The sequence below is a fragment of the Polypterus senegalus genome, chromosome 7 (assembly GCF_016835505.1).
Source record: "Polypterus senegalus isolate Bchr_013 chromosome 7, ASM1683550v1, whole genome shotgun sequence".
Lineage (NCBI taxonomy): Eukaryota > Metazoa > Chordata > Cladistia > Polypteriformes > Polypteridae > Polypterus > Polypterus senegalus.
This window is the reverse complement of record NC_053160.1, coordinates 30,990,418-31,016,474: the sequence shown is the minus strand read 5'-3', so window position 1 is coordinate 31,016,474 and position 26,057 is coordinate 30,990,418. Positions and strand designations below refer to the sequence as shown.

The window sequence follows — 26,057 nt, the reverse complement described above, 5'->3', positions numbered from 1 at the left end:
GTATCCTGGCCAGCACCCCGAAACCGCCAGATGGAGCCATCCCTGCAACATGGAAGGGCCCCAAATTCCAGCAGGGCATCATGGAACTTGGAGTCTTTCATCACAGCCTTGCTGGATACCATGGGGGCCACCAGAGGACGCTGCAGGGAGGCCCAGGGACTTACTTTCCTTATAGCCCGGAAGTAATTCACAATCGCTGAAACGGAAGAAATTATATACTTCCGGGCTGAAGAAAAGAGGAGTTTTGATCTGACCCGGAAGCGCTAGGAATCACATGTATTATTGATTTATGAGTATTGTGGATAGGAGTTTGCTTTGTGCACATTATTATTATAATAAATAATAATTATGGACTTTCACCTGGTGTCTGACGAGTGGTCTGAGGGTTCAAGAAAGCCCTAAACTGTGTATATATATATATATATATATATATATATATATATACACATATATATACATACACACAACCCTAGTTGCTCCCAGGTTGTTTTGTAACATCATAAGACTATTAAGAACAGTTCTTAATTGGTAGTGCAAACCAAACAACCACAACAAAATATTAATTTCTATAACATAACTATGCCACAGTCAGGATAATCTTTGGAACAAGATAATTATTTGTTCCTTTAAAACACATTTCACAAAGTCCAACCATTCTTTTGAATGTCTGATTTGAATCATTATCTAATCAAAATAATGTTAGTATTATAATACGATCAAAAATTCTCTCTTCCTTGACTTTAGAGCACTTTATTTTTTACAACAGTGAATACTTACTGTTACTCAAAGACATCAGGATTCACTTTGTTGTTAGGTTTTTTTAAGGTCTTAATAATTTGGATTGTAGCTTAAGGGACTGCTGACAAATGAAAACTGAATATCGTAAGGTCCCTAAGGACAAGCCCTTTAATGCACAGAGACACTGGGTTGTTTTTCAAAACAATGGTCTTCTAGTGAAAATATCTTTTTCCATAGTGTGGCAAGCAGAATTATACAAAATACAAACATTTTCAGACAAACTTTCATTGATGCATAAAATGTGCAATTTTCAATTATTTTTTTAAAGCATATTGTACCAATTTTTAATTTGTTTTCTACATACACAGTGTTTGTAGCACTGGTTGCAGAAGACACATGCTGCCTTACTGTAATTTTGATATTTGTGTAAATCTATAAGTAGAATGTCCAGGTTTAATTTTTCTATTTCTGCACCTCCATTTTCTACCTTTACAGTGCATACATGGGAAACTGTTTCTTTTATCCTAATCCATCATTGTAAACTTTTTACATTAAGGTCAATTGAAATATTCCCACTATCATCATAAATTATATGTATAAGCTATTGTGGATGAGTACAAGAATGTGCTATGCTAAGGACTAACCTCACATTCAGAGTTATTTCTTGTTTTTTGCCCATTTATGCCAAATATAGACCTCACATGATCCCTTCTGATAATAAGACATTATGAAAATTGAACAAATTAATTATTTTTCAGAATTTTGATGCACATTCATACAACTCATATAATCCATTAATTCTCATAGCATAACTGTTCTCTACGCACTTTTAAGGGGTCTGTTTTATTATTTTATTTGTTTTATTCTTTCCCCACATTTGTCAATGAGGTACAATTTTTAGTAACATTTTAATAATCACCATAAAACCTAATTTTGTTTGGTATAATTTAAATCGGTAACTCCTTTACCCAAATCTTTTAAAACTGCATTATTTATGATTGCAACTGCATTAAGACTGAATTTACTGCATTGAGTATTAATTAATCAACTTTTATGAGCATTTATTCCTTCATATTCTGAATTTGTGCCAGGATGTTTGAAGTTTACTCGTTTCCTCATATTTTTTCTCTTTAAAATGGCTTTTATGTTGAATTCATCTATCATGTGTATGCTTATGTGTTTTGCAACCACACTGCAATGGCACCTCCTGTAAAACCTCTTTATAATATAAACAATGACTGCTAAAGCTGCTGTTATACTGATACCTTGAAGTTTGTACGATGTATGGTAAAAATATATATTCCACCTCACTGGAATATACAGGAGTGAAGATGATCATCTGACTAGAGACAAAACAACAGCTACTGTATAGCATATATAACAGCATAAAGCCACAGTAATCCTTAACATAATTTAGCTGTATTAAGAAGCACGCCTTCTTAGTATTAAGAATTAGTCTTTTAAGATAACATAGCATAGTCCATTAATAGAAATGCACCTCCTTCGTTATAGACTAGATAATCTAATCAGTCTTTTTTCTTTTATTCATCATTCATCTTCATCTGCTGATCTGATTGCTGTTAAATAATAATAATGCTAGGTTAATCATTGACATATTAAACCGTGACAAGTATTATTGTTTAATTTTATTGTCTCCTCATTTAAATATAAACATTTTTCAAATTATGTGAAAAGTAGGGTCTACTACAGTGGTCTTCTAGCAGAATCAAACTGTGCTGTAAAACAAGACACCCCATACAAATAACAGTCACTTCACTAGACAGACAATTCCGCTTTCCCAGTGTTCCCGATTGTCTTCCAGCATTTCGTGTGGGGTTCCTTTCCCGGTCTCTCTTTTATCATCTGCAAGGCTGTATTTATAATGCCTTGGGACTCTCCACCTTCCTTCTCGGTCTTGAAAGGTATAACGAGAAAGTTCCAGGGGTTCCTGGAACGCAGAGCTGAGCACACCTTTGAATACCCTGCCGTCAATCACCTGATCACCTGTCCAGGCCCTGCCCATCTCAAGGGTGATAATGCTGGCTACAATATTTATACTTTTATCAATTACTTTTTTGCATGTGTACTTCATGTAAAATGCTTCATTCAAGGTGTGTGTGTTATTCTACAGCTATTGTCTGCCAAATGTATTAGTTTAAGTCTGTAACACAAAATTTCCAAGTGAGGCAGGGTTTAGAAATTCAACACTTTAATTTTTGCTGAACAGTTTTCTATCCTCAGTTTTTCACTTCACACATACAAAATACAATTTATGTGAATTTACAAGTATTAACCTATACATATTGTAGATAGACATACATAGTGTGTAGTGAGTAGAAAAGTTTATTTCTCAATACCACGCAACATCTGAAAGTTAATTTTAAAATGCTGCATTTATCAGTTCCAACAATAAAGTAATATACAAACAATAACACAATAAAGAGTAATTTTTTTGGTACTTAGCAAATACATTTAAGCGTCAGCCATTCACAGAAAAAATTGAGGCACGTTACTATTGCTGTTTGGAAGTTTTGTTCACAAACAAAAAAAATCTGATAATACAGATGAAAACTTGTTGGAAAAATATTTTTCTACAACATAAAACTTTTTTACATGCAGAATTATTGTGGTACCTCCTCACATTCTGCAAATAAGTTCCAGAGTTGATTCATAATATGGCATGGCATAAATTCATTGTCATTTATTAGAAGAATCTCTTTTAAATTCATAAAACTGCAGGGATTAGACTGAAGAGCAGTATCTGTAAAAAGATTTATAAAAATGTATAATTATATACAGTATACTTCAATTAGTAGATGAATGTTCTTATTTCTATGGTCTAATGCAACTTCATGATGTTTTTCTAAATGGGAATAATTAACTCAGTTCTAATTCTTTCTAATAAATTTTAACAAGAACAAACTATTTGAATATGAGCATATATGATCAGTTTTTGTTTACACCAAAAGAAAAATTACTGTAGCCAAGCTTTAAAGGTCCTTAATATGTTATGCTGCATGCCATTTGAACCATATTTTATTTCATATGAAAAGGACATTTGACACAGTTATAGCCTTTTTTGTGAAGGTCATTTCTTGTTGTAAAATGGTACTTAAAAAAAAAAAAACTAAGGATATCTTGCTACTGTCTTCAAATGTCATAAGGTAATAATGAAACATTTTGCTTTGCAAATACTATTGGTTAAAAAAACAAATAAATTAATCACACTTTCGAACACTATAAAACATTTTCAAATGGCTAGCTTTCCTATAATTTTGAAAAAGCATCTGTAAAAGCCAGATTGTAAGATTTTTTTCTATTCATGTTTTTACCATGGCACCTTCATATGCATTTAAATTTTAACTAAGTACCTTACATTTTTCTTCAAATCAACTCTACTGCAGAGATTAGGATACACACTTAGTAAATTCCTTGCATGGAACATTAATGGAATACAGTAGATGTAAAGGAAGAAAGAAACCTGTGAAGTCAATATCTTCTTAAAGTGTATCCATTTCTTTTCTGTGCTTGTCTACTACATGAGATGCAGTTGCGAGTGTGTTCAGTATATACATTTTAAAATCAACTAATCCAACTCTGGGTCACAAAGGCTCAAGCATATTCCTTACAGCATCAGGGGCAAGGTCAGAACTAGGTCTAGATGGGCTCTGGTTCACCACTGGCACACTCATATACCCACTTGTATTCAATCATATGAGGTCAGCTTAGTCATAAATTACAACCCAGTTATAGATAAAATAATGGAAATGAACGTAACATTAAGAGGGATTATTCTTCTGTTGTTCTTCTTTTAGCTAGATGTATGTTTAAATTGGACAGGCAAACCCAGATGTTTGTTTAGCTATGGAATTATAGTGAATATGAAATATAAAACCATTGTTTTCTAAATCAAATATGGGAACAATCTGGGTAAGCTTCTGATGTAAATCATTGTTTTCTGCTCCAGTGTCATGCAAGGAGGTTATTGGGAATATCAGAAAAAAGAATGTTGATCATTCCATCTAGTCTCCATGTGAACAAAGAAGTGTCAAACACTTCTGTCACATGCAGAAGCATTAAAAAATGTCAAATTCCAAGAAAACCAAAAAGTACAAATTAATTATCCTCCTCCAACCTTCACAATCCATCCATCCATTTTCCAACCCGCTGAATCCGAACACAGGGTCATGGGGGTCTGCTGGAGCCAATACCAGCCAACACAGGGCACAAGGCAGGAACCAATCCTGGGCAGGGTGCCAACCCACCGCAAGGACACACACAAACACACTCACGCACCAAGCACACACTAGGGCCAATTTACAATCACCAATCCACCTAACCGGCATGTCTTTGGACTGTGGGAGGAAACCGGAGCGCCCGGAGGAAACCCACGCAGACACGGGGAGAACATGCAAACTCCACGCAGGGAGGACCCGGGAGGTGAACCACCTTCACAATCTTTACAATAAAATGTAAAGTAAAACTTACTAGACACACTGTCCAATATATGCTCATCAATTACTCATACTACTAGAAACAACAACTACAACAACACAAAAAGCAAATGTGTGAGACTAATTTATTGTATAGCCCAAGATAAATATCACAGATTGCAAAGTTGCCTTTTTGTTGTTATTATTTACTTAGTTTAATTAGTTTCACTGTGCTTTGCTTATGTTAAAATAAACACACTGTTTTTGAAATCTGTGGCACATTTGACTTTCTTATATGTATGTAGAGACTGAGATTTTGGGTGCTTCATTGTTTCTATAAGAGTTTGTACCCTTGTGGTGCCTCTCCTCACCTTTCATAATTTCAAAGACCTTGACCATACATTGTTCTTCTCTCTTGTTAAATGAACCCTAGCCTTAAGGAGTCTATTAATTTTTTACATTTAAGATTTCTGTTTCTTGTCCTAGTGTGTATATATAAACACAGGGAACTCCAATTTGTGTATTACATCTTGCCTGAAGGGGCCGGAGTTTCCTAGCATATTGCAATCTTTATAGTTAACCAATAAAAGGTGTCATTTTGCTTTACTCTTCACTAAATGCATCAAGGAAAATAAAAGGAATAGATGAAAAGTTGGAATACAAAATATTAATCAATAGACAAAAGTAAATGAAATCCCTGCAGCACCACTGTGTGTACATTTTTAAAATATATTTTGACAGGTGGAATGGCTTACCCACTTTCTCATAAGGCTTTGGCCCTGACTCTTGTCCTCACCCTGGACTCAATCTGACCTCAGGTTTGATGTGGCTTTTCAGTCATGTGCTGCCTCCCATTGGCTGAGAGTTTTAAGGCTCCTGCCAGCTCTCCATTTTTTCTCTCTCTCACTCTTTTCAAAACAGTAGCCCTTTGCTGCAGCAGCACTATATCTGACAGAATTACTACTCTCAAGAAACTTTTGCTTTAAATACTGGATTTTAATCTATCTATCTCTTTTATTGGAGCCTTTGCCCCTAGCAACTTCTATCTAGTAATACATAAGTGTATAGTGTCTTGAATAGATGTTTTTTTAAGATTTTCAAGTTGTTGAATTATAAATAATATTTAAAAAATGTGGCCCAAATAACTTTAATCTGTTATTGTGGCTAAAAAGTGACACAACCAGACATTAAGGTGTAAGGTCTGAATAATTATGCAAGCATCATGTTTTAATTTTAGACCGTCTAATGTACCAAGTAGCAAATATATATAATTAATTCATCAGTATCAAAAATCCTGAATCTGAATACGTTGATCAGACATTATTTACATTCACAAAATAAAAAACAAAACTGTTCAATATACTTACACATATAAATGCATAAAATCTGCACCTCATTTAAGCATGCAAACCCAGATAAAATATACATTTCTACATGGATATACGATGCACACGCCTGTCTGTAATAATGTAAAATGTTAAATACTGTAACTTAATATCCATGTCAAAAAATTAAGTTGCAGCCTATCGCCATCTAGCGGACAAATTCAGAATTATACATTACATTTAAACAGCAGAAAGGGCAAATTGAATTTGAATGCAATGGAAAGTGACAAAGCAATTCATGAAGAATTCTGACATTAGAAAAATAATATATCAGATATAACATTGGCAACTTGCTGTCTGTTCCATCCAAACTCTGGAGGCTGCCAACCTGAAAACCTGTGACCTCAACTTTGGTGTACCTACTAAATTATCTGTAATTACAGAGGTCTTGAACGGTCCATAACTGTCTGTAGACAAAATGGGAACATATTGTTATTTAACAAGCCAAGGCAGGCACATGTCACTCCTCTTTTCAGATTACTACATTGGCTCCTTGTAGCAGCACATATTAAGTTCAAATCCCTAATTCCTGCCTTGCCTGCAGTGTAGTCAGTGGGTTAGCATTTATACATATGGGACACTTGTGAGGTTCCATGATGCTGTTCTCCTGTTCAGCTGATGAATGGTATCTGGTGATGCCAGTTCTGTGTGACATCAAATCTCAATCTAGTCTCTTTTAATTTGTAGCGCCTAGCTCATGAAACAAGCTGTCCAGCTCCTCTTGAAATGCTGACTCTCTCAATGTGTTTAAGAATCATTTGAAGACTCTCATGTTCTAATAATCTGTCTAATTGTTACTGGCTTTGATTTGTTCCTAAACTGAGGAAATGTAATAAGCTTGTATTTTGTTTTGAGCTCTTCACTTGTAATGACCAATTGTGCAACTTTGTTCTGTAATACTTTTTTTCAAAAAAGCCTCCCAGACTGTTTACTACTTGATAACATTGACTTCTTTTGTAAGTCGCTTTGGTAAAAATTGATAAGCGAAATAATATACATGTAACTTTAAGACCATGTTATAGTCATTACCAGTGTTAAATTAGAGCACACACATTTATTCAGATTTTTTTTGTAGGAGAAATGGGGTATTCTTAACTGAGATTTCAATTACTTCACATTTCTAGTTGTGCTCCTTTCACAGCAGGATATACAGTGGTGTGAAAAACTATTTGCCCCCTTCCCGATTTCTTATTCTTTTGCATGTTTGTCACACAAAATGTTTCTGATCATCAAACACATTTAACCATTAGTCAAATATAACACAAGTAAACACAAAATGCAGTTTTTAAATGATGGTTTTATTATTTAGGGAGAAAAAAAATCCAAACCTACATGGCCCTGTGTGAAAAAGTAATTGCCCCCTTGTTAAAAAATAACCTAACTGTGGTGTATCACACCTGAGTTCAATTTCCGTAGCCACCCCCAGGCCTGATTCCTGCCACACCTGTTTCAATCAAGAAATCACTTAAATAGGAGCTGCCTGACACAGAGAAGTAGACCAAAAGCACCTCAAAAGCTAGACATCATGCCAAGATCCAAAGAAATTCAGGAACAAATGAGAACAGAAGTAATTGAGATCTATCAGTCTGGTAAAGGTTATAAAGCCATTTCTAAAGCTTTGGGACTCCAGCGAACCACAGTGAGAGCCATTATCCACAAATGGCAAAAACATGGAACAGTGGTGAACCTTCCCAGGAGTGGGCGGCCGACCAAAATTACCCCAAGAGTGCAGAGACGACTCATCCGAGAGGTCACAAAACACCCCAGGACAACGTCTAAAGAACTGCAGGCCTCACTTGCCTCAATTAAGGTCAGTGTTCACGACTCCACCATAAGAAAGAGACTGGGCAAAAACGGCCTGCATGGCAGATTTCCAAGACGCAAACCACTGTTAAGCAAAAGAACATTAGGGCTCGTCTCAATTTTGCTAAGAAACATCTCAATTATTGCCAAGACTTTTGGGAAAATACCTTGTGGACTGATGAGACAAAAGTTGAACTTTTGGAAGGCAAATGTCCCGTTACATCTGGCGTAAAAGGAACACAGCATTTCAGAAAAAGAACATCATACCAACAGTAAAATATGGTGGTGGTAGTGTGGTGGTCTGGGGTTGTTTTGCTGCTTCAGGATCTGGAAGGCTTGCTGTGATAGATGGAACCATGAATTCAACTGTCTACCAAAAAATCCTGAAGGAGAATATCCGGCCATCTGTTCGTCAACTCAAGCTGAAGCGATCTTGGGTGCTGCAACAGGACAATGACCCAAAACACACCAGCAAATCCACCTCTGAATGGCTGAAGAAAAACAAAATGAAGACTTTGGAGTGGCCTAGTCAAAGTCCTGACCTGAATCCAATTGAGATGCTATGGCATGACCTTAAAAAGGCGGTTCATGCTAGAAAACCCTCAAATAAAGCTGAATTACAACAATTCTGCAAAGATGAGTGGGCCAAAATTCCTCCAGAGAGCTGTAAAAGACTCATTGCAAGTTATCGCAAACACTTGATTGCAGTTATTGCTGCTAAGGGTGGCCCAACCAGTTATTAGGTTCAGGGGGCAATTACTTTTTCACACAGGGCCATGTAGGTTTGGATTTTTTTTTCTCCCTAAATAATAAAAACCATCATTTAAAAACTGCATTTTGTGTTTACTTGTGTTATATTTGACTAATGGTTAAATGTGTTTGATGATCAGAAACATTTTGTGTGACAAACATGCAAAAGAATAAGAAATCAGGAAGGGGGCATATAGTTTTTCACACCACTATATAATCTTACATTTGTAAAAAAATATTTTGATGTTAATACAGTTCATTATATATATGGAAGACAGGCAAACAGTCCTACATGGGGCAACAGTCCATGACAGGGCATATTTATTATTACGCCAAGCCAATTTCAAGCAAATAATTATCATACTATGTAAGGAATGTATTTATGAAAGTCTTTGGGATGTGAATGTGAAATCAGTGTGTACAGAGAAAAAAGTTTGTTCATAAGAGGAGAAATTACCCCAGTCTAGAGCTATGAGACAGCAGTGCTGACCATTTTGCCAACATGCTTCTCATGAACATAAAAAATAGCATGACAACAAACTGGTGTTGTGTAATTGTAATTACCAATGTGTTTGAAATAACTATAGAGTAACATATTATTAATAAGAATAACGTAACAATAAAGCTAATCAATTCTTCATGATATGCATCTAAATTATATATCCTAATAACAATATAGCATAACAATTTATAAAGATATAAAGAAATAACACCAGCACTTGGGCCCTAAAATCACACTAGGATCACCTATGTAATTCTGCCCCCCCACCTCTCATAAAATGTGTATCTGTGAGTAATACTTACTGTGATATTTACTTGTGGATATAATTTGTTCACTTGGAGCTTGGGATAAACATATTTCTGTTGTAACTGAAGGATCCTCTTCTTCTAAGTAACAGATTAGCTCTTTACCTTTATATTTAACCTGTAAAAAAATTACACAGAGCTTCTGTAAACACATTGGAAGGTTTAAGATTCAAAGCAAAACCAAATCTGAAGAGTTCACATTTAGGAAAACCAAACTTATGCATAATTTTTTACAAAAATAGGAATCAATTTATAAATTTTTCTAACTCACTCTTCAAGTCTAGGGTCAGAGGACACTACTGCTAATTCCAGCAACACAGAGTGCAAAGCAGGAACCAGTAAACATGATCCAGATTAACACCACTGATAGTCAATTTTAATTTAGGATTACAGCATCTGTCTGTTTTTGAGCATGGATTTTCATTGTTGATATCCATGGTTCTGAATGCTAATGTGATGTATTTTTTAAAACTTCATTCCAGTCTTACTGCTAATAACTCATTTTATTATACCATTCAGATTCTGTAAACAAGACAATTTATATTTTAGTTTATTGTTTTATGAAGAACTGGAAGATATTTCACATCATAGCATTACTGCCTACAGTATATTAACAAATAGAAAAAAATACTGTAACATGTAAAGTTATCAAAAAGCAATAAACTCTCTCAGGTGTAGAGACCTGCGCTGAAAATCCCGATCTGACCAGTGCTCAAGTCCACTTTGCAGTTTTCTCTCTGTCTTTGTAAGTTTTCTCTAGGTACTCCAGTTTAACTGCCATTTCTAAGAAATCAGTGTATTTGGGTTGTCACATTATTCACCAATTACTGTTCACAAAGTGTATTGCAATCGTAACCCTTTGCCACACATTTACAAAATTAGAAAAGTAAAATATGTTGGAGTCCTGTACAATTTATATTCCTCTGTCTGCACTGTTAAAACTGTTCATGCAGAAGTGTTCCTCTAACAACCAAGTGTTCCAAGAAGCATATTCTTAAAAAAAAGAAAAGAAAAAGAAAAGAAAAACTTACAATCATCAGAAAATTAATTTTACCTTGCTCCATGCAAATGTCGATGTCACTGGACTATTTGGGCCTAGAAGAGATTGTGTCCATTGCAAGGGACTAAAAAAAACCTGGCTGCTTTGAAACCGAATGCTCCCATTGTACATGAGAGTAGCTTTATAACATGTGTCCTGGAAAGAAATAATTTATTAATGAAACTTCACCATTCGTTTAAATTATATGAGTTTTGATATCTATTTTAGATTTACAACTTAACAGCACCTAATGTTTTTTAACGAAATATACAATGAAAATACATTTACCTGTAAGGTTATTTGTAAAACATCCTTTCCTGGTTTTATGACATGTTTTTTAATAAGGCCAATCAAACGCTTTTTCCATTTCTTTTCTAATAAATTGTCAGATGGATACATTTTGTCACTAGTCTTATTGCTGGACTTTTTGACTGCACCTTGTTTAAAATCTTCAGACAATAGTGCAGTATTGCTTGCCTGTCCTTTACATTTGTGAATTATTTCACTAACACTTCTGACTCTGAGAGAGTTTTCAAGACTATTACAAGTCACCGAAACATTTGAAGTATTACCATTGAATTTCATATTTTTTTCAGTTAAGTTCAGAATCTTTTCATTTTTCAAATCAACCGCAGAATTTCTGTCCATAGCTGTAACCATATGATTTATATAGTTCTTTAATGGAGGAGGTGCAGGATTGCTACATTCAATGCTAGTTTGTATATCTTTGTCTTGAAATCCAGCCTGAAAGTCATTACTTCCAGAAATAAGAGTCTTAACAAAAGTATTAGATGAAGTCATTGGTTCAACAATTGTACTCATTGAATCTGAAAGGGTATTTACTTGACAAGGCACCATCATATTGACAACTCCTTTTGCACAAGTGTTGAGTATTTCATTATTGCTGTGACTATGTACAGGTACATCATTACATTTGTTTAAGAAAGGTACATCTTCAAAAGAGTTTATTACAGTATGACAGTTAGAGTCTACATCATCTTCACCCTGCTGGATATTTTTATGCGTATCAATTAAAGAGAGCTCCACATCTGCTTGAATCTTTTCTAACATATCCTTTGCTCTGGTGGATATTTCATTCTCATTATCATAACGCTGACTGATATTAAAGTTATCAGTAGATTCATTCTCACTTGAATTAGCAAACAGTACATTTTTGGTCTGATTTTTCTGATGATTCAAAAAACAGTTGTGTAGAACCTTCAACTTTTGCCTAAGTTCATCTTGTTTCTTGAGCACCATTTCAAACTTTTCTTGTTCAGGGTCTGAAGAAGTCATCCGAATTTTTAAGATTCCTTGCTGTGAAGAATTAGGTGAAATCCTGCAAATAAATAGAATATAAATGAATACATTGTGACCACACCAGCCACCCAAACCCAACACAGACATACTCTAGGCACAAGTCTTTGCAACTTTATTTCCAAGTAGGAAAGCACTTTTCCCTCGCTCCCCACAGCAGAAAAGTATAATAATAATGCAAAGCACAGTAAGCCAACACTTTTCTTTCTTTCTCTTTCTTTCTGTCTTTCTTCTTTTCTATTCCTCCTTCCACTTCCACTCTTGGCAAGTTTAGTCTCTCTCTCTCCCGACTCTTGCTCCCCGAGTAAAATGAAGCAGTTCCTTTTATGCTGCACCTGGGAGCACTTCAGGTGACTTATTAGTGTTATCTGGAAGTACTCCCAGGTGAGGTGGAAAACCAAAGTAGGGTTCTGCAGCTCTTCCTGGCAGCCCCCATGCAACCCAAAAGGGCTTTGCTAAACTGCAACTCCCATAGAGCCCTGCGGGAGTCTGAGGTGCCACTGCAACCTTGGGGGGCTGCCATGTAGCGCTCCAGTTGAGGCAATGTCATGTGCACATCTGCATGTCTTCCAGTACATTGACCTCCAGGCCAGAAAAGGGCCGAAGCCATTCGTCACAATATGTACGTAATTATTTACATATATAATCTTTAAAATGAAATAATTTAGCAGTGTATATAATGAATGTGACAAACATAATAATGTTTCATTTAGAAAATTATATAGGTAATTTGCCAGTCATACAAACTGATGAAAAGAAGAAAAGCAACATTTTTTGGTCTGAAATTTCAAATTTTTCATTGCTGAGTTACCAATAAAGAAGTGAGAATGATGGGAAAATCAAACAATAAAACAAGAAAAACAACAGGAAAACAATAACATCATTGAATGGCAACAAAAGTATTCATGCAGTCCTTCAGTATCTTGTGTGACTGCCTCTTACAGCTACCACTTCTAGTGACCTCTTGCACATACAGCTAATGAGATTCTGAATCTGTAGCAGTGGGATCTTATCTGATTTCTGCAGGTGAAGGTCAAGTCTCTGGATGCTGCAATTAACAGCATCCCAAAGGTGCTCTATTAGGTTTAGGTCAGGAAAGAAGGCTTCGTGTAAAAACTGATGAAGTGTAGCCTTTGTCTTGCTGTTACCTAAGTTTTGAATTAAGGCCATTTTAAAGATGACTCGATCAGGCATTGTTCCACCTGGACCTCATTGGGTAAAAGTGCCACATAAAGGTTCTGTATGTTTTTAAATGTTGCAATGCCTCACTGCACCAACTGTCTTACTTGTCCAAGTGCTAAAAGAAATCGACAATGTTTTTGTGAGTATGAAACATACACAAGCTATAACGGTACTTTTTTTTAATGTCTTTACAGAAAACTTTGTGTTTCTATTTTCTACCAGTGTGTTACCATATAACCTATATAAGTATCTAAATGCTACAGAGTAACAGACCCATTTTGCCTCAAATGCTCCTTGTTACTTTTCTAAAAGACCTTTGCTAACATATGCAATATGCCATCTCTGATAGGTATAAAGTGTACAGTTAATGAACTATATTTGGCTAAGATCTGAATAAAAAAAAAAAACTTTTGCTAAAACCATACAGTATGATACTTTCTTTGGCAAATGCTACATACTATATCTCAAATGAATAATGCTGGATATTTTAAGGTTATCAATTTGCCACTTGCATATTTCTTCTATTTTGGAATGGGTCAAAGGAGTCAGCTTACCAGACACTTTATATGTAAATTAATTTCAGGTTGCATTATGTTGAAACAATTGTTGCATTATTTCACAAATACTACTGTGTTCTTCATTTACACAACAATTTTACCATTCTGATTAAAATATGGTGCAGTATAATTAAGCAATCTTAAACTCCTTTTCACTTTAATTCAATTTTCTTTCAGGAGTTGTCTAACTTAAAGTGTGTTTTACATGTTAGTTATAGTTAGTTCTTAGCTGATTTATAGTATTATTAGTCACCAGGGTTAAGTCTGATGTTCCTTGATTGTTATTCAATCTTGAAATTCCTTTATTATTTAAAAGGCCCATTGTACATGATCTTTATAAAACATATACTGCCACAGAAGGACAAAATTAGAGTACAGTACCCAATCCTTATCCTTCACCTTCCAGATAAGGAGCTCAAATAGCAGCTCTATGTATATGAGTCACTCTTGTTGCAGATAATATTAAAAATATTGTTTCAGGTAAGGTTCTCTTAAATATATTTAGAACAATCATGAGAATCATATTTTCAGATAATTCTTTGTTTTTAAGACACTACCCAATATCTGACTCTCAAATAACAGGAAAAACAATATACAGTAGATTCCATCCTGGCCATGAACAGTACACTTCTGGCCCTGGAAAGATATTTAAGGAGACGGGGGTGTCTGACAAGCCTTTTCATATTATATATATAAAAAAAAAAACTATACCAATGTACCCTGCACTATCCTGTCACAATGTGACAAAAGAAAATATTTTTATTACCCAGAGCAGGTGAACATTCAAATCAGTGCCCCAAAAATACATTGGGACTTAAGAATAACAAAAACCTAAGCTTAATTTCCTTACCTAGCCACTTAATAATGGCTTCTTCCCAACTCCAAAGCTCCCTGTATACGGACTGCAGAGGCCTTTTATGCTCGGGTCAGGAAAGCCAATCTAGTAAGTCCTTCCTACTGCATCCAGGTTATCCAGCCAGGTGCTTGCAGGTACTCCTAAGAAGCTCCCCCACACCCCAGCAGCACTAGTTTCCTCAGCAGACATCTCTCACCACAGAGTATAACTGAGGAAGGTCAGTCTGTCTGAATGCCCCAATACTCCTGTGATTTAACCCCCATTGCACTCTAGTGACCTGGGGTACTTTAGCAAGGGTAATAAATTTGTTTTTCCCCATCCCACTTTCAAAACCCCTCAATACTGATATATTGAAATGTCTTTTCGTACTGGATTACTACTGACCTAATATCCTACCAAATTTCAGATTTTTAACAAAACTGGAAATAGTGTTTTTTGATGAATGAGTATACATGAATACACAGATATACAGTACAAATAATACTATGGATTTTTCATGATTATGGAGCACAATAAATAAATAAAATTGTCGGTTGCTTTTACGGAGCACACCAGAAAAGTTCTGAGCATCAATTGGATGATAACATAAAAACAAAATAGAATCTCCAATTAGTCTCTTCCAATTGAAATTATTTTACAATCAATTAAATGTTAAATATTTTACCTACATAAATAAGTTAAATATCATAGCTATATTTGGTCTATACTTCAACTTCAATTTTGATAACTTTTGATTATGAATGTATTAAAAAAATCTTCCTATTACTTTTTAATAAAAAAACTGTAACACTAACACGTTAGCTACGATGCTGCAAAACAAATTACATCTTGTTCATTAATGAATAAACAAAAATCGCAAAGAAAGCTGCTAAATCCACAAAATAAATATAGTATGTTTATGGTAGATAAAAAATAAAATTGCTTACTTATCTTATATATAACAGGTAGCCTATATTCATCAAAATATAGACATACATTCAAGGACGTCAACTAAATTAATATTATTATTAGGTTGATTTAATTCTATTACCACTACAACATTGTTACAGTAAGTATAACACAAAATGAAAATATAGTTAACAAAAACAAACATTAAATGACAAACAAATAATACTACTGAGCCTTTTGTGCTTTTATGGAGTACAATGATAAAACTGTGGGTTGCTTTTACGGAGCACACCAGAAAGGTTCCGAGCATCAACTGGATGATAACATACAAGACTGCAAGATTGTTACAGTCTACTTTATACATAAGATAAATATATTTGACTGTGTGATGTATGTGTCTTGCTTTCTAGTATACACTAAGTAAAGATAAGGGTTGAATCTTGGTTGTTATAGATTATATCCTTGTGACCAATGTTTACTTGGAATTCACAGATTTGTATAATGCAATTGTAATGAGAATTCAAAGATATAAAGCTCTGGTCCATTCTGTAAAAGAATGGCTTGTTCCCTACAAAACAAGGTATGAAAAGTTGTTCCAAGTGGCTAAGTTCAAAGTTCAAGTCATCTTCATGGGTGAAAGTCGAGGTATTAGCAAGGTTGTCTAACAAATTGTGTTGTAGCGGTGGTGGTTTTGCAGACATTGTACTACACTGTGGTGGAGAAGCAGGAGCTACAGTATGCCCCCCTCCTAAAAAATAGTTTATACTGTTCAAGAGAATATTATACAAAAGGAAGCAACTAATCCTGAAGCATTAACTTTTATTAGATGTTTTGGAAACCAGATACAGCTGACTATTGTCACTATCATACTAAAACTCAAGAATATCTGGGCACCATGAATAAAATATAAGACCCCAGCACATGACGACAGTTCAGCAACCAATTGGAAGCAACATTATTTTCCTCTCTTATAACTGCAGCTGTTTCCCCAATTGTTTAAACAGTATAGTGATAATACTGCAAACCCAGTGCCAAAAGATTCAGACCATTAACCTTAATTAATTTTAATGTTAAACTCTGCTAAAGTTCTACATCACTGGTTGCAATATGTTATTCATTAATTGGACCACCTCAAACTGGTTTAATCCATTTCCACTTAGCCTCAGACAATGTATGCAGACTCTTTCACAACATTTCCAAACCCTGCAGCATTGTCCTCACTGAATGCTAAAAAGATATATGGTTAACTAAACTGGGCATTCATTTAGCAGGTTGTGCACAGGTACTTTGATCCAGAGATTGTGAGCATGATTAATATATTTCACAAATTTAGGCATCTCTCATCCTTTTCTATTTAGGAAGGGTTATCCTCAGTCTCCCCACTCTTCTTTCTTCATTATGGAGTTGTTGGCAGTGGCTATCAATACATCAAGGATGCTCTTCCCTATTATACTACACTACCTGTGTAAACCTATGCTGTAAAAAGCCCGGGGTCCTAGAAACTATTGAAATCATCAGAAAAAAATTGAAATATAGAGATGTCAGGTAATTGAAAGAAACTACTCTGGGCCTCTCTCTCCTAGGATGATTTGTTTTGTTGACGTGCTTGCCTCGCTTGTGTATTAGTGGCGGGAGGAAAAGTAAAAGGGATAACGTTTTGCCAATGTTAGCGGCCAACCGACTTTGTCTTCCTTCTGAGGTTTCGTTTTGCTTACGTGCTAGCCTCGCTTGGGTTATTAGCGGCTAAACAAGTTTTCTGGTCCCTTGGAGATGAAGCACTTACCCCAACTCCACCTCTCACTTTAAGGCTGGACAGACACACACACTTTCACGCATAGAAGTTTATATATAAGATAATACAAATCATACAATTAAAGAAATGCCAAAGCTCACTGTACTGTACATAGACGAACTGGATAAACTTTTGTGGCTTTTCAAAATTCAAGATGCAATTAAATCTTACAAAGCAGGAAAGATGCAGGCTCAGATTTGCAATTGCGCAGATTACATAAAAAGTTGTTAAATTAGCACAGTTAATGCCAGCATACTGTAAACAGCAAGTGTTAACTACTCTTTTCCAAAAACAGATATAAACACTTTTTATCTGAGGCTAATGTGTGACAGTCATGGTGCGTTAAAAATGAGGTCATAACTGGGAAAATGAGGACAGTTGGCAGCCCTAAACAGAGTGATTCTCTGACAAACCATATTGTAAAAGCAAGTTACAAAACCTGCCTTAAAGAGTTTATTCAAATAAAAATATATTCTGAATTATATTGGAATTCACTGATTCAATAGTACAAATATACTGTATAATGATTGAACTTTTATTTTAGTATTGATTTTAAGCAGTACATTTCAGTTACAGGAGAGAAAATGCCAATGATGATATGTTTCTTTATAAAAACTCTATACTGAAATCTTCTCAAGATTATAACATAGACACTGGGGAGCTCAATGTCTCGTGACACCTTAAAATTGAAGCTCTGCATTGCATTTTGTTATTTCTGAATGTCTATACTAGTTTCCAAAAATGAAAGTTGTATAACTACTTGATAGCTATAGTTAGATATATTAAAGACTAGATATATTAAATATATTGTTACTGTTAATATTGATGTTGTATATTCTATATTCTGTAACAGATAAAGGCACAATATTGTTCACTTGAGTAATGAAGGTACCTTAAATAAAAAGACATTAAATGAAATGTCTGTTTTTGCCATGGTATCAAGTAGGTATCAAGTATTGTAAAATTGAATTGGTATTGGTATCAAATACAAACATTCTGGTATTATGACAGCCCCAATATCTACCTTATGAAGAACTAATTCACATTAGACCCTTTTTTGTCACATACAGTATCTCTGAGAACTGGGTAGACATTGGTTGTTCAAATTCATATGGAACAATTTTATGCAATGTTGTACTGATTGTATTCTTGATTGATTTGTGTCATATTTTCTACAATGTACTTCACAATATCAGTTAAAAAAATAAAAGCACATTTGAACCAAAATATTCTGTTCTACTTATAATACATTATCAAGTCATACATACTTACTAAAATTATATTATTTCATACAAGCCCATTAATTTGACCCTTCAGATGTCGTTTTTGGTTGAAAGTTCATAAAATAAATTACAACTGGACTTTGTCCACACACAGCTTACATAAGTTCATGTGTGGCAAATTTAAGAGGACATTCATTTTTTAATTAATTTATTTTTAAATAGGTGAGCCATGATAGGTGTAGCTGAGTTTAAACAGTAAGTGTGTTTCCACTAATAGTTTATTCTCTTTCTACTGTAGTATATTGGGGTCACTTCGAGTCAAGCCCAGGAATCACTATAGGGGACAGGAATAGTTTTTCTCCCTAAGCATTAAAGACATCAGGCTAAAAATCCACCCAAGCAGACCCCTACTTTAATAATTCCCTTGAGTCATGTGCAGTCTTGTGCTATAGTATGATACTCTTCGTATATTCCAGCTCAGCAATTATGATATATTTCCCAGATAGACTGGTCACAAAACTCACTGGCTTAGGACTTTCACAAACTCTCTGCCCCTGGATCAAAGATTTTCTGACTAACCACCCTCAGATAGTTAGATTAGGCCCCTACTTCTCCTCCACACTCACACAAAATTCTGGCATCCCACAAAAGTGTGTTTTGAGCCCTAAACCTATGACTATGTACCCTCTCATTCTACCAACAGCGTCATTAAATTTGCGGAAGACATGACTGTGATTGGACTCATTTAAGAAGGAGACGAGACAGCCTATAGGGATGAAGTCCAAAGACTAAAAACAACATTGAGAACAACCTCACCATGAATTCTTCCATAACAAAAGAACTTATAAAAGATTTCTGGAATCACAACACAAACCACAACCCAATACACATCAATGGAGATTGTGTGGAAAGAGTTCCTTTCTTCAAGTTTCCGGATAGACTCGTTGTAGAAGATCTTTCCTGGTCCATAAACACCACAGTGGCAGACAAGGAGGCACAGCAGAGACTCTCCTTCCATAGGATCCTCAGAAAAAAACATCCTGAAGGAGAAACTTCTGGTGTCCTTTTACCGCTGCTCCATTGAGAGTGTGCTGTCATACTGCATTTCTATGTGGTATGCCAGAAGCTCATTGGTAGACAGGAGAGCCCTCCAGAGGATCATATACTAAAATTATTGGCTGTACAACAGAGCAGCCAACATCATGAAAGACAGTTCTCACCCTGGACACCCGTCTTGAGTTGCTGCCCTCTGGTAGGCAGTTCAGGTCCATCGAGTCGCAGGCAAGCAGGCTTAAGAACAGTTTCTACCTCACAGCCATATGAGAAATTAATACTACTAAACACGTCTAATGACTGACAAAGACCAATATAACAACAGTCACTCTTGCACTATAAGTACATGTTTATATTCTTTGCAAGTTATATTATGTATCTATTTCTGCTATTGAAATCAATTCACATATGCATTATACTGTACCTAAATGCATTATTTAGTCATTCTGTTGTATTACATTATATTGTATTGTATTAGAATTTAATTATGTCCATTATATGTGAATGCACCTTTAAGACTGCTGCAATTTTGTTGTACTAAGTGCAATGGCAATAAACAAATATGTATAGGAATCTGTAAAGTACTTTCTGTATACAGTAGAATTAGATCTTTTGGACAGCATCAGGGACTGTTTGTCTTTAAATAGCACATTGTCCCAACATTCCAAATTCGATGACAACTGTAAGCCGTCATCCTTAAAAAAGAAATATGATAATAATTCTCTTGATTTTAGACCATGCAATGCCACCATTATACAAGGGGACATTTTGGGATCTAGCCACTTTATATGGTATCAAACCTGAGCAACTCACTTAATCTTCATGTACCCCAATTGCAAAAAAAAATGCAATACGTTTTTGTGAGATCTAGAGAATTAACTCCCAAAAACACAAATGGAAAAATAAAGGCGCATTTCTGTAACTCTAAAAGGTTGATCAAATACCAACTGTCCAATCAGTCAATGACAAATTTGTTACGGCTCTGTCATCATATGTAAAGTGCATATTATATATTTTATATATTTATATTTATATTGCCATATATATGGCAGCATGGTGGCACTGCTGCCTTGCAGTAAGGTTTCATACCACAGTCCAAAGACATACAGAAATAGTTGGATTTGCAATACCAATTTGACCCTAGTGTGAGAGTGGGGGTGTGTGTGTGTGTGTGTGTGTGTGTGTTCACCCTGCAATGGACTGGCGCCCTGTCCATGGTTTGTTCCTGCCTTTTGCCCTGTGCTAGCTGGGATAAGCTCCAGCAACACGCCCAAACCCATGACCTTGTTTAGGACTAATCAGGTTATAAAATGACATGATATAAATGTACACTGCTTACAAAAATTAAAGGAACACTTTTTTTATTGGGCCTGGCATGAAATCAATTAAACCTGTCTGATAATTTTCTGGTTGGTTAAGCAGCTGAGGTCATTGTTAATCACTTTCAGCTGTATTGGTGTTCATGGACTTAACGACAGGTGCACTAAAGTGTCAACAATTAGAAAACCCTCAAAACAGGACTGGTTTTACATGTGGAGGTCATTTCAAGTTTCTCCCTCTTGATCTTTTTGGCTGGTTCTCCACTCGTGCTAGTTTTGGCTTGAGTAATTATCTCTACTGGCAGTATGAGGCGATTCCTTAACCCTACAGAAGTTGCACAGGTTGTCCAACTTCTCCAGGATGGCACATCCACACGTGCTGCAGCAAGAAGGTTTAATGTGTCTCCCAGCACAATCTCCAGAACATGGAGGAGATTTCAGGAGACTGGCTGTTATTCTCGGAGAGCTGGACAGGGCCGTAGAAGGTCCTCAACCCATCAGCAGGACCGATACCTGCTCCTTTGTACAAGGCGGAACAGGCTGAGCACTGCTTGTGCCCTACAGAATGACCTCCAGAGGGCCACTGGTGTGAATGTCTCTACCCAAACAATCAGGAACAGACTTCATGAAGATGGCCTGAGGGCCCGACGTCCTGTAGTGGGCCCTGTGCTCACTGCCCAGCACCGTGGAGCTCGACTGGCATTTGCTCAAGAACACCAGAATTGGCAAGTCCGCCACTGGCCCTGTACTTTTACAGGCGAGAGCAGGTTCACCCTGAGCAGCTGTGAAAGGCGTGAAAGAGTCTGGAGAAGACAAGGAGAACGATATGCTGCCTGCAACGTCGTTCAACATGACAGGTTTGGTGGTGGGTCAGTGATGGTCTGGGGAGGCATATCCATGGAGGGACGCACAGACATCTACTGCGTAGGAAATGGTGCTCTGACTGCCATAAGGTATCGAGATGAAATCTTGAACCCATTGTCAGACCCTACGCTGGTGCAGTAGGTCCTGGTTTCCTCCTAATGCACGACAATGCCTGGCCTCATGTGGCAAGAGTATGCAGGCAGTAAATGGAGGATGAAGGAATTGAAACAATTGAATGGCCTTCACGATCACCTGACTTAAACCCAATAGAACATCTGTGGGACATTATGTTTCGGTCCATTAGGCGCCGCCAGGTTGCTCCTCAGACTTTACAACAGCTCAGGGATGCCCTCATACAGATCTGGGAGGAAATGCCACAAGACACCATTCGTCGTCTCATTAGGAGCATGCCCCGACATTGTCAAGCATGCATACAAGCTCGTGGGGGCCACACAAGATACTGAAAAGCATTTTGAGTAGCAGAAATTAAGTTTTTGAAAAAATGGACTAGCCTGCTACATCTTCATTTCACTCTGATTTTAGGGTGTCTACACAATTGAGCCCTCTGTAGGCAGAAAACTTTTATTTCCATTAAAAGACTTGGCATCCTTTTGTTCCTAAGACATTGACACAATTTGGGGTATTTTTTTCTCTCATAAGCTTATATTTTTACATGCTGCACAAAGGGTGTTCTTCAGTACAGAAAGACTAGAAATGAGATGCAAAACTGTATTTTTACCACAAGTTTGCTTATATCAGTTTAGTAACTGCCATTGAACTGAATGTTATCATGCAATCTAATTCAAGTCTATAAGAAAGTAAATACTATGCCAAGGAAATCAACAGATTCAGAATAACATTTAAGTACTTTGGAAACAATTTTGCATTCAACATTTTAAAGTGTACATATGCATTGTCATCAAAAACATAATGTAATGTTTTTACCAGTACTTCTCAGAAAGTTGACTTTTTTTCTTTAGCTGATTATTTTCAAATTCAAGTAAAATGGCCTGTACTTTGAAAAAAACCTCTTTGAATGTTTCTGTAAAATAAATAAACAGCATCAGTCAATTTAAGCTTCTTTATGATATTCAATACAGATGCACCTCTGTACTGTGTCACAGCATATGCTTGACATCAAATACTTTTACTGTACTAAGAAGATTCCAAATGTTTTGAAGTAATTTAACATTTTTAGCTTTAGTCTATTTATTGATACTGTTCATTGTTAAAAATTTTACTAATAAAAAATACTATCATATAAATAAATATAAATACTGTATAATTTAATGACATTTATAGTGTTTCTTAACATAAAACTCAACCTGCATCTTGAGGTTTCTTTATCTTCACTTTCATCAGATTCATTTGGATATCTGCTACATCATCTAAAATAGAGGCAACAAACCCATCCTATACAATAAAAAATACATTAATTAATAAAATAAAGTCTGATCGATAATTAACAATTTAGGTAAATATTAACTGTGATGTGTGGCCCAGTGGACAAGGGGCGTATAGGCAGAAAAAAATGATGCAAGACATGGGAATGACCCCCAAAAATCCATAGTAAAGAGAAAGAAAGTAGTGATGACCATCAATAAACAAATGAATTGACATACTTTATGGGACACATAAAAGTTACTAGCATTTTAGTTGTATCAAAAACAGTGTGATTCTTGAGTTTAATTTCAATCAACTTGATCATTGCAATTGTCCAATAATGGCTTTAAAATGAAACATCAAATGTCACCAAAATTGGCATTGGCCATGACCTCAAGATTATTAAAGCCTCACAAAAACAGTCTATTGCTAATATACTGTTGTGGCAATAAAAAGATTATTAATTATAGTTAACCATGGCCATATCCTATATTGGCTGTAGTCAACCTGATCTGTAAGTTATGCAATCATTAGAAAGTGCAGCAAGTGGATATAAGTCTGAGTTTACGTATTAAAAAAATATATATATATATATATATATATATATAAAAGTGTATATAAAAACGTTTAGCAGGACTGCAAAGAAATAAATTAACCTTGTATTTGCTCTCTTTGCTAACAAGTTTTCTTTTTTTTTGTCAGTACAAGATTCTGTTTTACTTTCTTGTGAAAACAGTGAAGGACTTCTGTGAAATAAGCAAATAAATCTTATTTAATATATGGACTACTAAAAACATGCATAGACCTACAAAACAGAAACATGAAACTGACCGGCGTTTCATGCTATGTGGTGAAGCACTCAAGAAAATTCCTTAAAAAATCACTGCATAATGCTGAAAAATTATTGCAATATTGCAAAGTATGTTTGTAATTGCACAATATAAAAATCACTACAAATGACATTTTCAAAAATTATTTGCATATTGATTTAAAAATTTATCTCTCAGGCATATTTTTCTTTCCATTTACAGCAGTCAAGGTAATTTCTCTGATTTGCTGTATGGAAAAATAGAGTCCAATCAAACTGCTTTTTGTAACTTTAAATATCCTATCAATTTCACTGAAGTGCTAAATTTGGGAAAAACTACACACTTTATGTTCTTTGTTGTTAGCTCCAGACATGATTTCTCAGTTTCCAGATTTTGTCATTTCACCTTATACCTGAAAACTTTTAAATTAAGTTTTTTCAGTGTCTAAACAAATGTGTTTTTGAAAAAAAATCAAAACATGACCCTTTGTGATTTGCCAGAAAAAGGTGGGCAGGTTGACATCTCCAATAAAGTCAATATTGATTGGTCAGTAAAATAATACAGCCATTAATCTGATCACTTCTACCACTTTATTTTATGTGGAATTGCTCCCTGGACACTTTTTACACATTTTTACTATTTTACTATTTGACTATTACTATTTAATTTAATATTGTTTCTTTGTATCAGTATACTGCTGCTGGATTATGTGAATTTCCCCTTGGGATTAATAAAGTATCTATCTATCTATCTATCTATCTATCTATCTAATCTGTGCTATTGTATCTCATACTGTAGTTTCATTTCTCTTTGTCTTGTCAGAGCCTAAAGCGTGTATTGCCACTGCCAGATTATTTTTCATATACAGTAATAGTACTACCATGTCACCAATCGTAGAATCTAATCCCATGCCTGGTCATGGTCTGCATGGGTTTTCCTCCCATATTTCCAAAGACATGCTGACAAGATTGATTGGAAGACAATGTAATATGGGTAATAAATTACAATAATAGTGAAAAAAAGAGTAGCTAAGTGTTATAATATGCAGAATTGTTGCTAATTTATGTATTGGAATTATGCTAAGCAATAATGTTATTGTTGAAGTTAATGAGACACAGCTGACGTCCCCGTTTTTTCTGACTTAGTTAAGTGAGTTACAAACTTTTTCACAGAAAAATCCACAGTCAGAAAGAGCAAGTAAAAAATGAAACGCAGGCAGTGCACATGATCACAATTTGAAGTGCTTGTTGCTTGTACATAGTGCTTATTATATAGCTTAAGTCTCAGTGTGGCTCAATACACATATACATTGAAAATGCTTAAAGGAGTAAATGCATAATTTTTTTATATTTCTCCAGTCAAGTGAATCTTATTTGCATATATAGGACAATAAATATGGATATTGTTCATGACAGTATAGTAAAGTGTCTTGAAATTATAAAGTGCCTTGGGAAAAGCTGACTGACCAAATGTATATTATAATAATATCAGTTCTTGTGTGGGTTAGGATTGTGCATTACAGCTGAGTTTATATACGCATACTGCAATCTTCGTTCATTATTGACTCCGTTAATGTATGGACATTGTTCAGGGTCAAAGGAGGCTGGATGTCAGTCCATCATAGGGCGTGTTCATGAACACACCCAAGTTCCCAGGATCAGTTCAGAGTTACCTTGTAGCCTGAAATACAGGTCTTTGAAATGTTGGATAAACATCATAAAAAAGCCACCTAGATAAGAACAAAACTAACTTTATATAAACTGTGATGCACGTACCACTAGAACCCAACATCTGTAAGGCATCATTTCTAGCACTGATGCCACTGTGGATTTTTCATTTGAGTATTTGTAATTTACTAA

The 26,057-nt window shown here is 35.4% G+C and overlaps 1 protein-coding gene across 1 annotated transcript in view; it reads right to left on the bottom strand.

Moving 5' to 3' along the window:
• Positions 1-2,819: 2,819 nt before the first annotated feature.
• The window catches only part of LOC120532242 (ankyrin repeat domain-containing protein 31-like), a 66,581-nt gene continuing 43,343 nt past the window's right edge, over positions 2,820-26,057 (bottom strand). Inside the window, exons 14-19 of the mRNA XM_039758092.1 lie at positions 23,332-23,419; positions 22,952-23,048; positions 11,244-12,294; positions 10,971-11,111; positions 9,914-10,034; positions 2,820-3,499 (exon numbers count right to left, since the gene is read on the bottom strand). Coding sequence (XP_039614026.1) covers positions 3,360-3,499; positions 9,914-10,034; positions 10,971-11,111; positions 11,244-12,294; positions 22,952-23,048; positions 23,332-23,419 — 1,638 coding nt within the window. The 3' untranslated portion in view covers positions 2,820-3,359. The remainder of the gene's footprint in view (positions 3,500-9,913; positions 10,035-10,970; positions 11,112-11,243; positions 12,295-22,951; positions 23,049-23,331; positions 23,420-26,057) is intronic.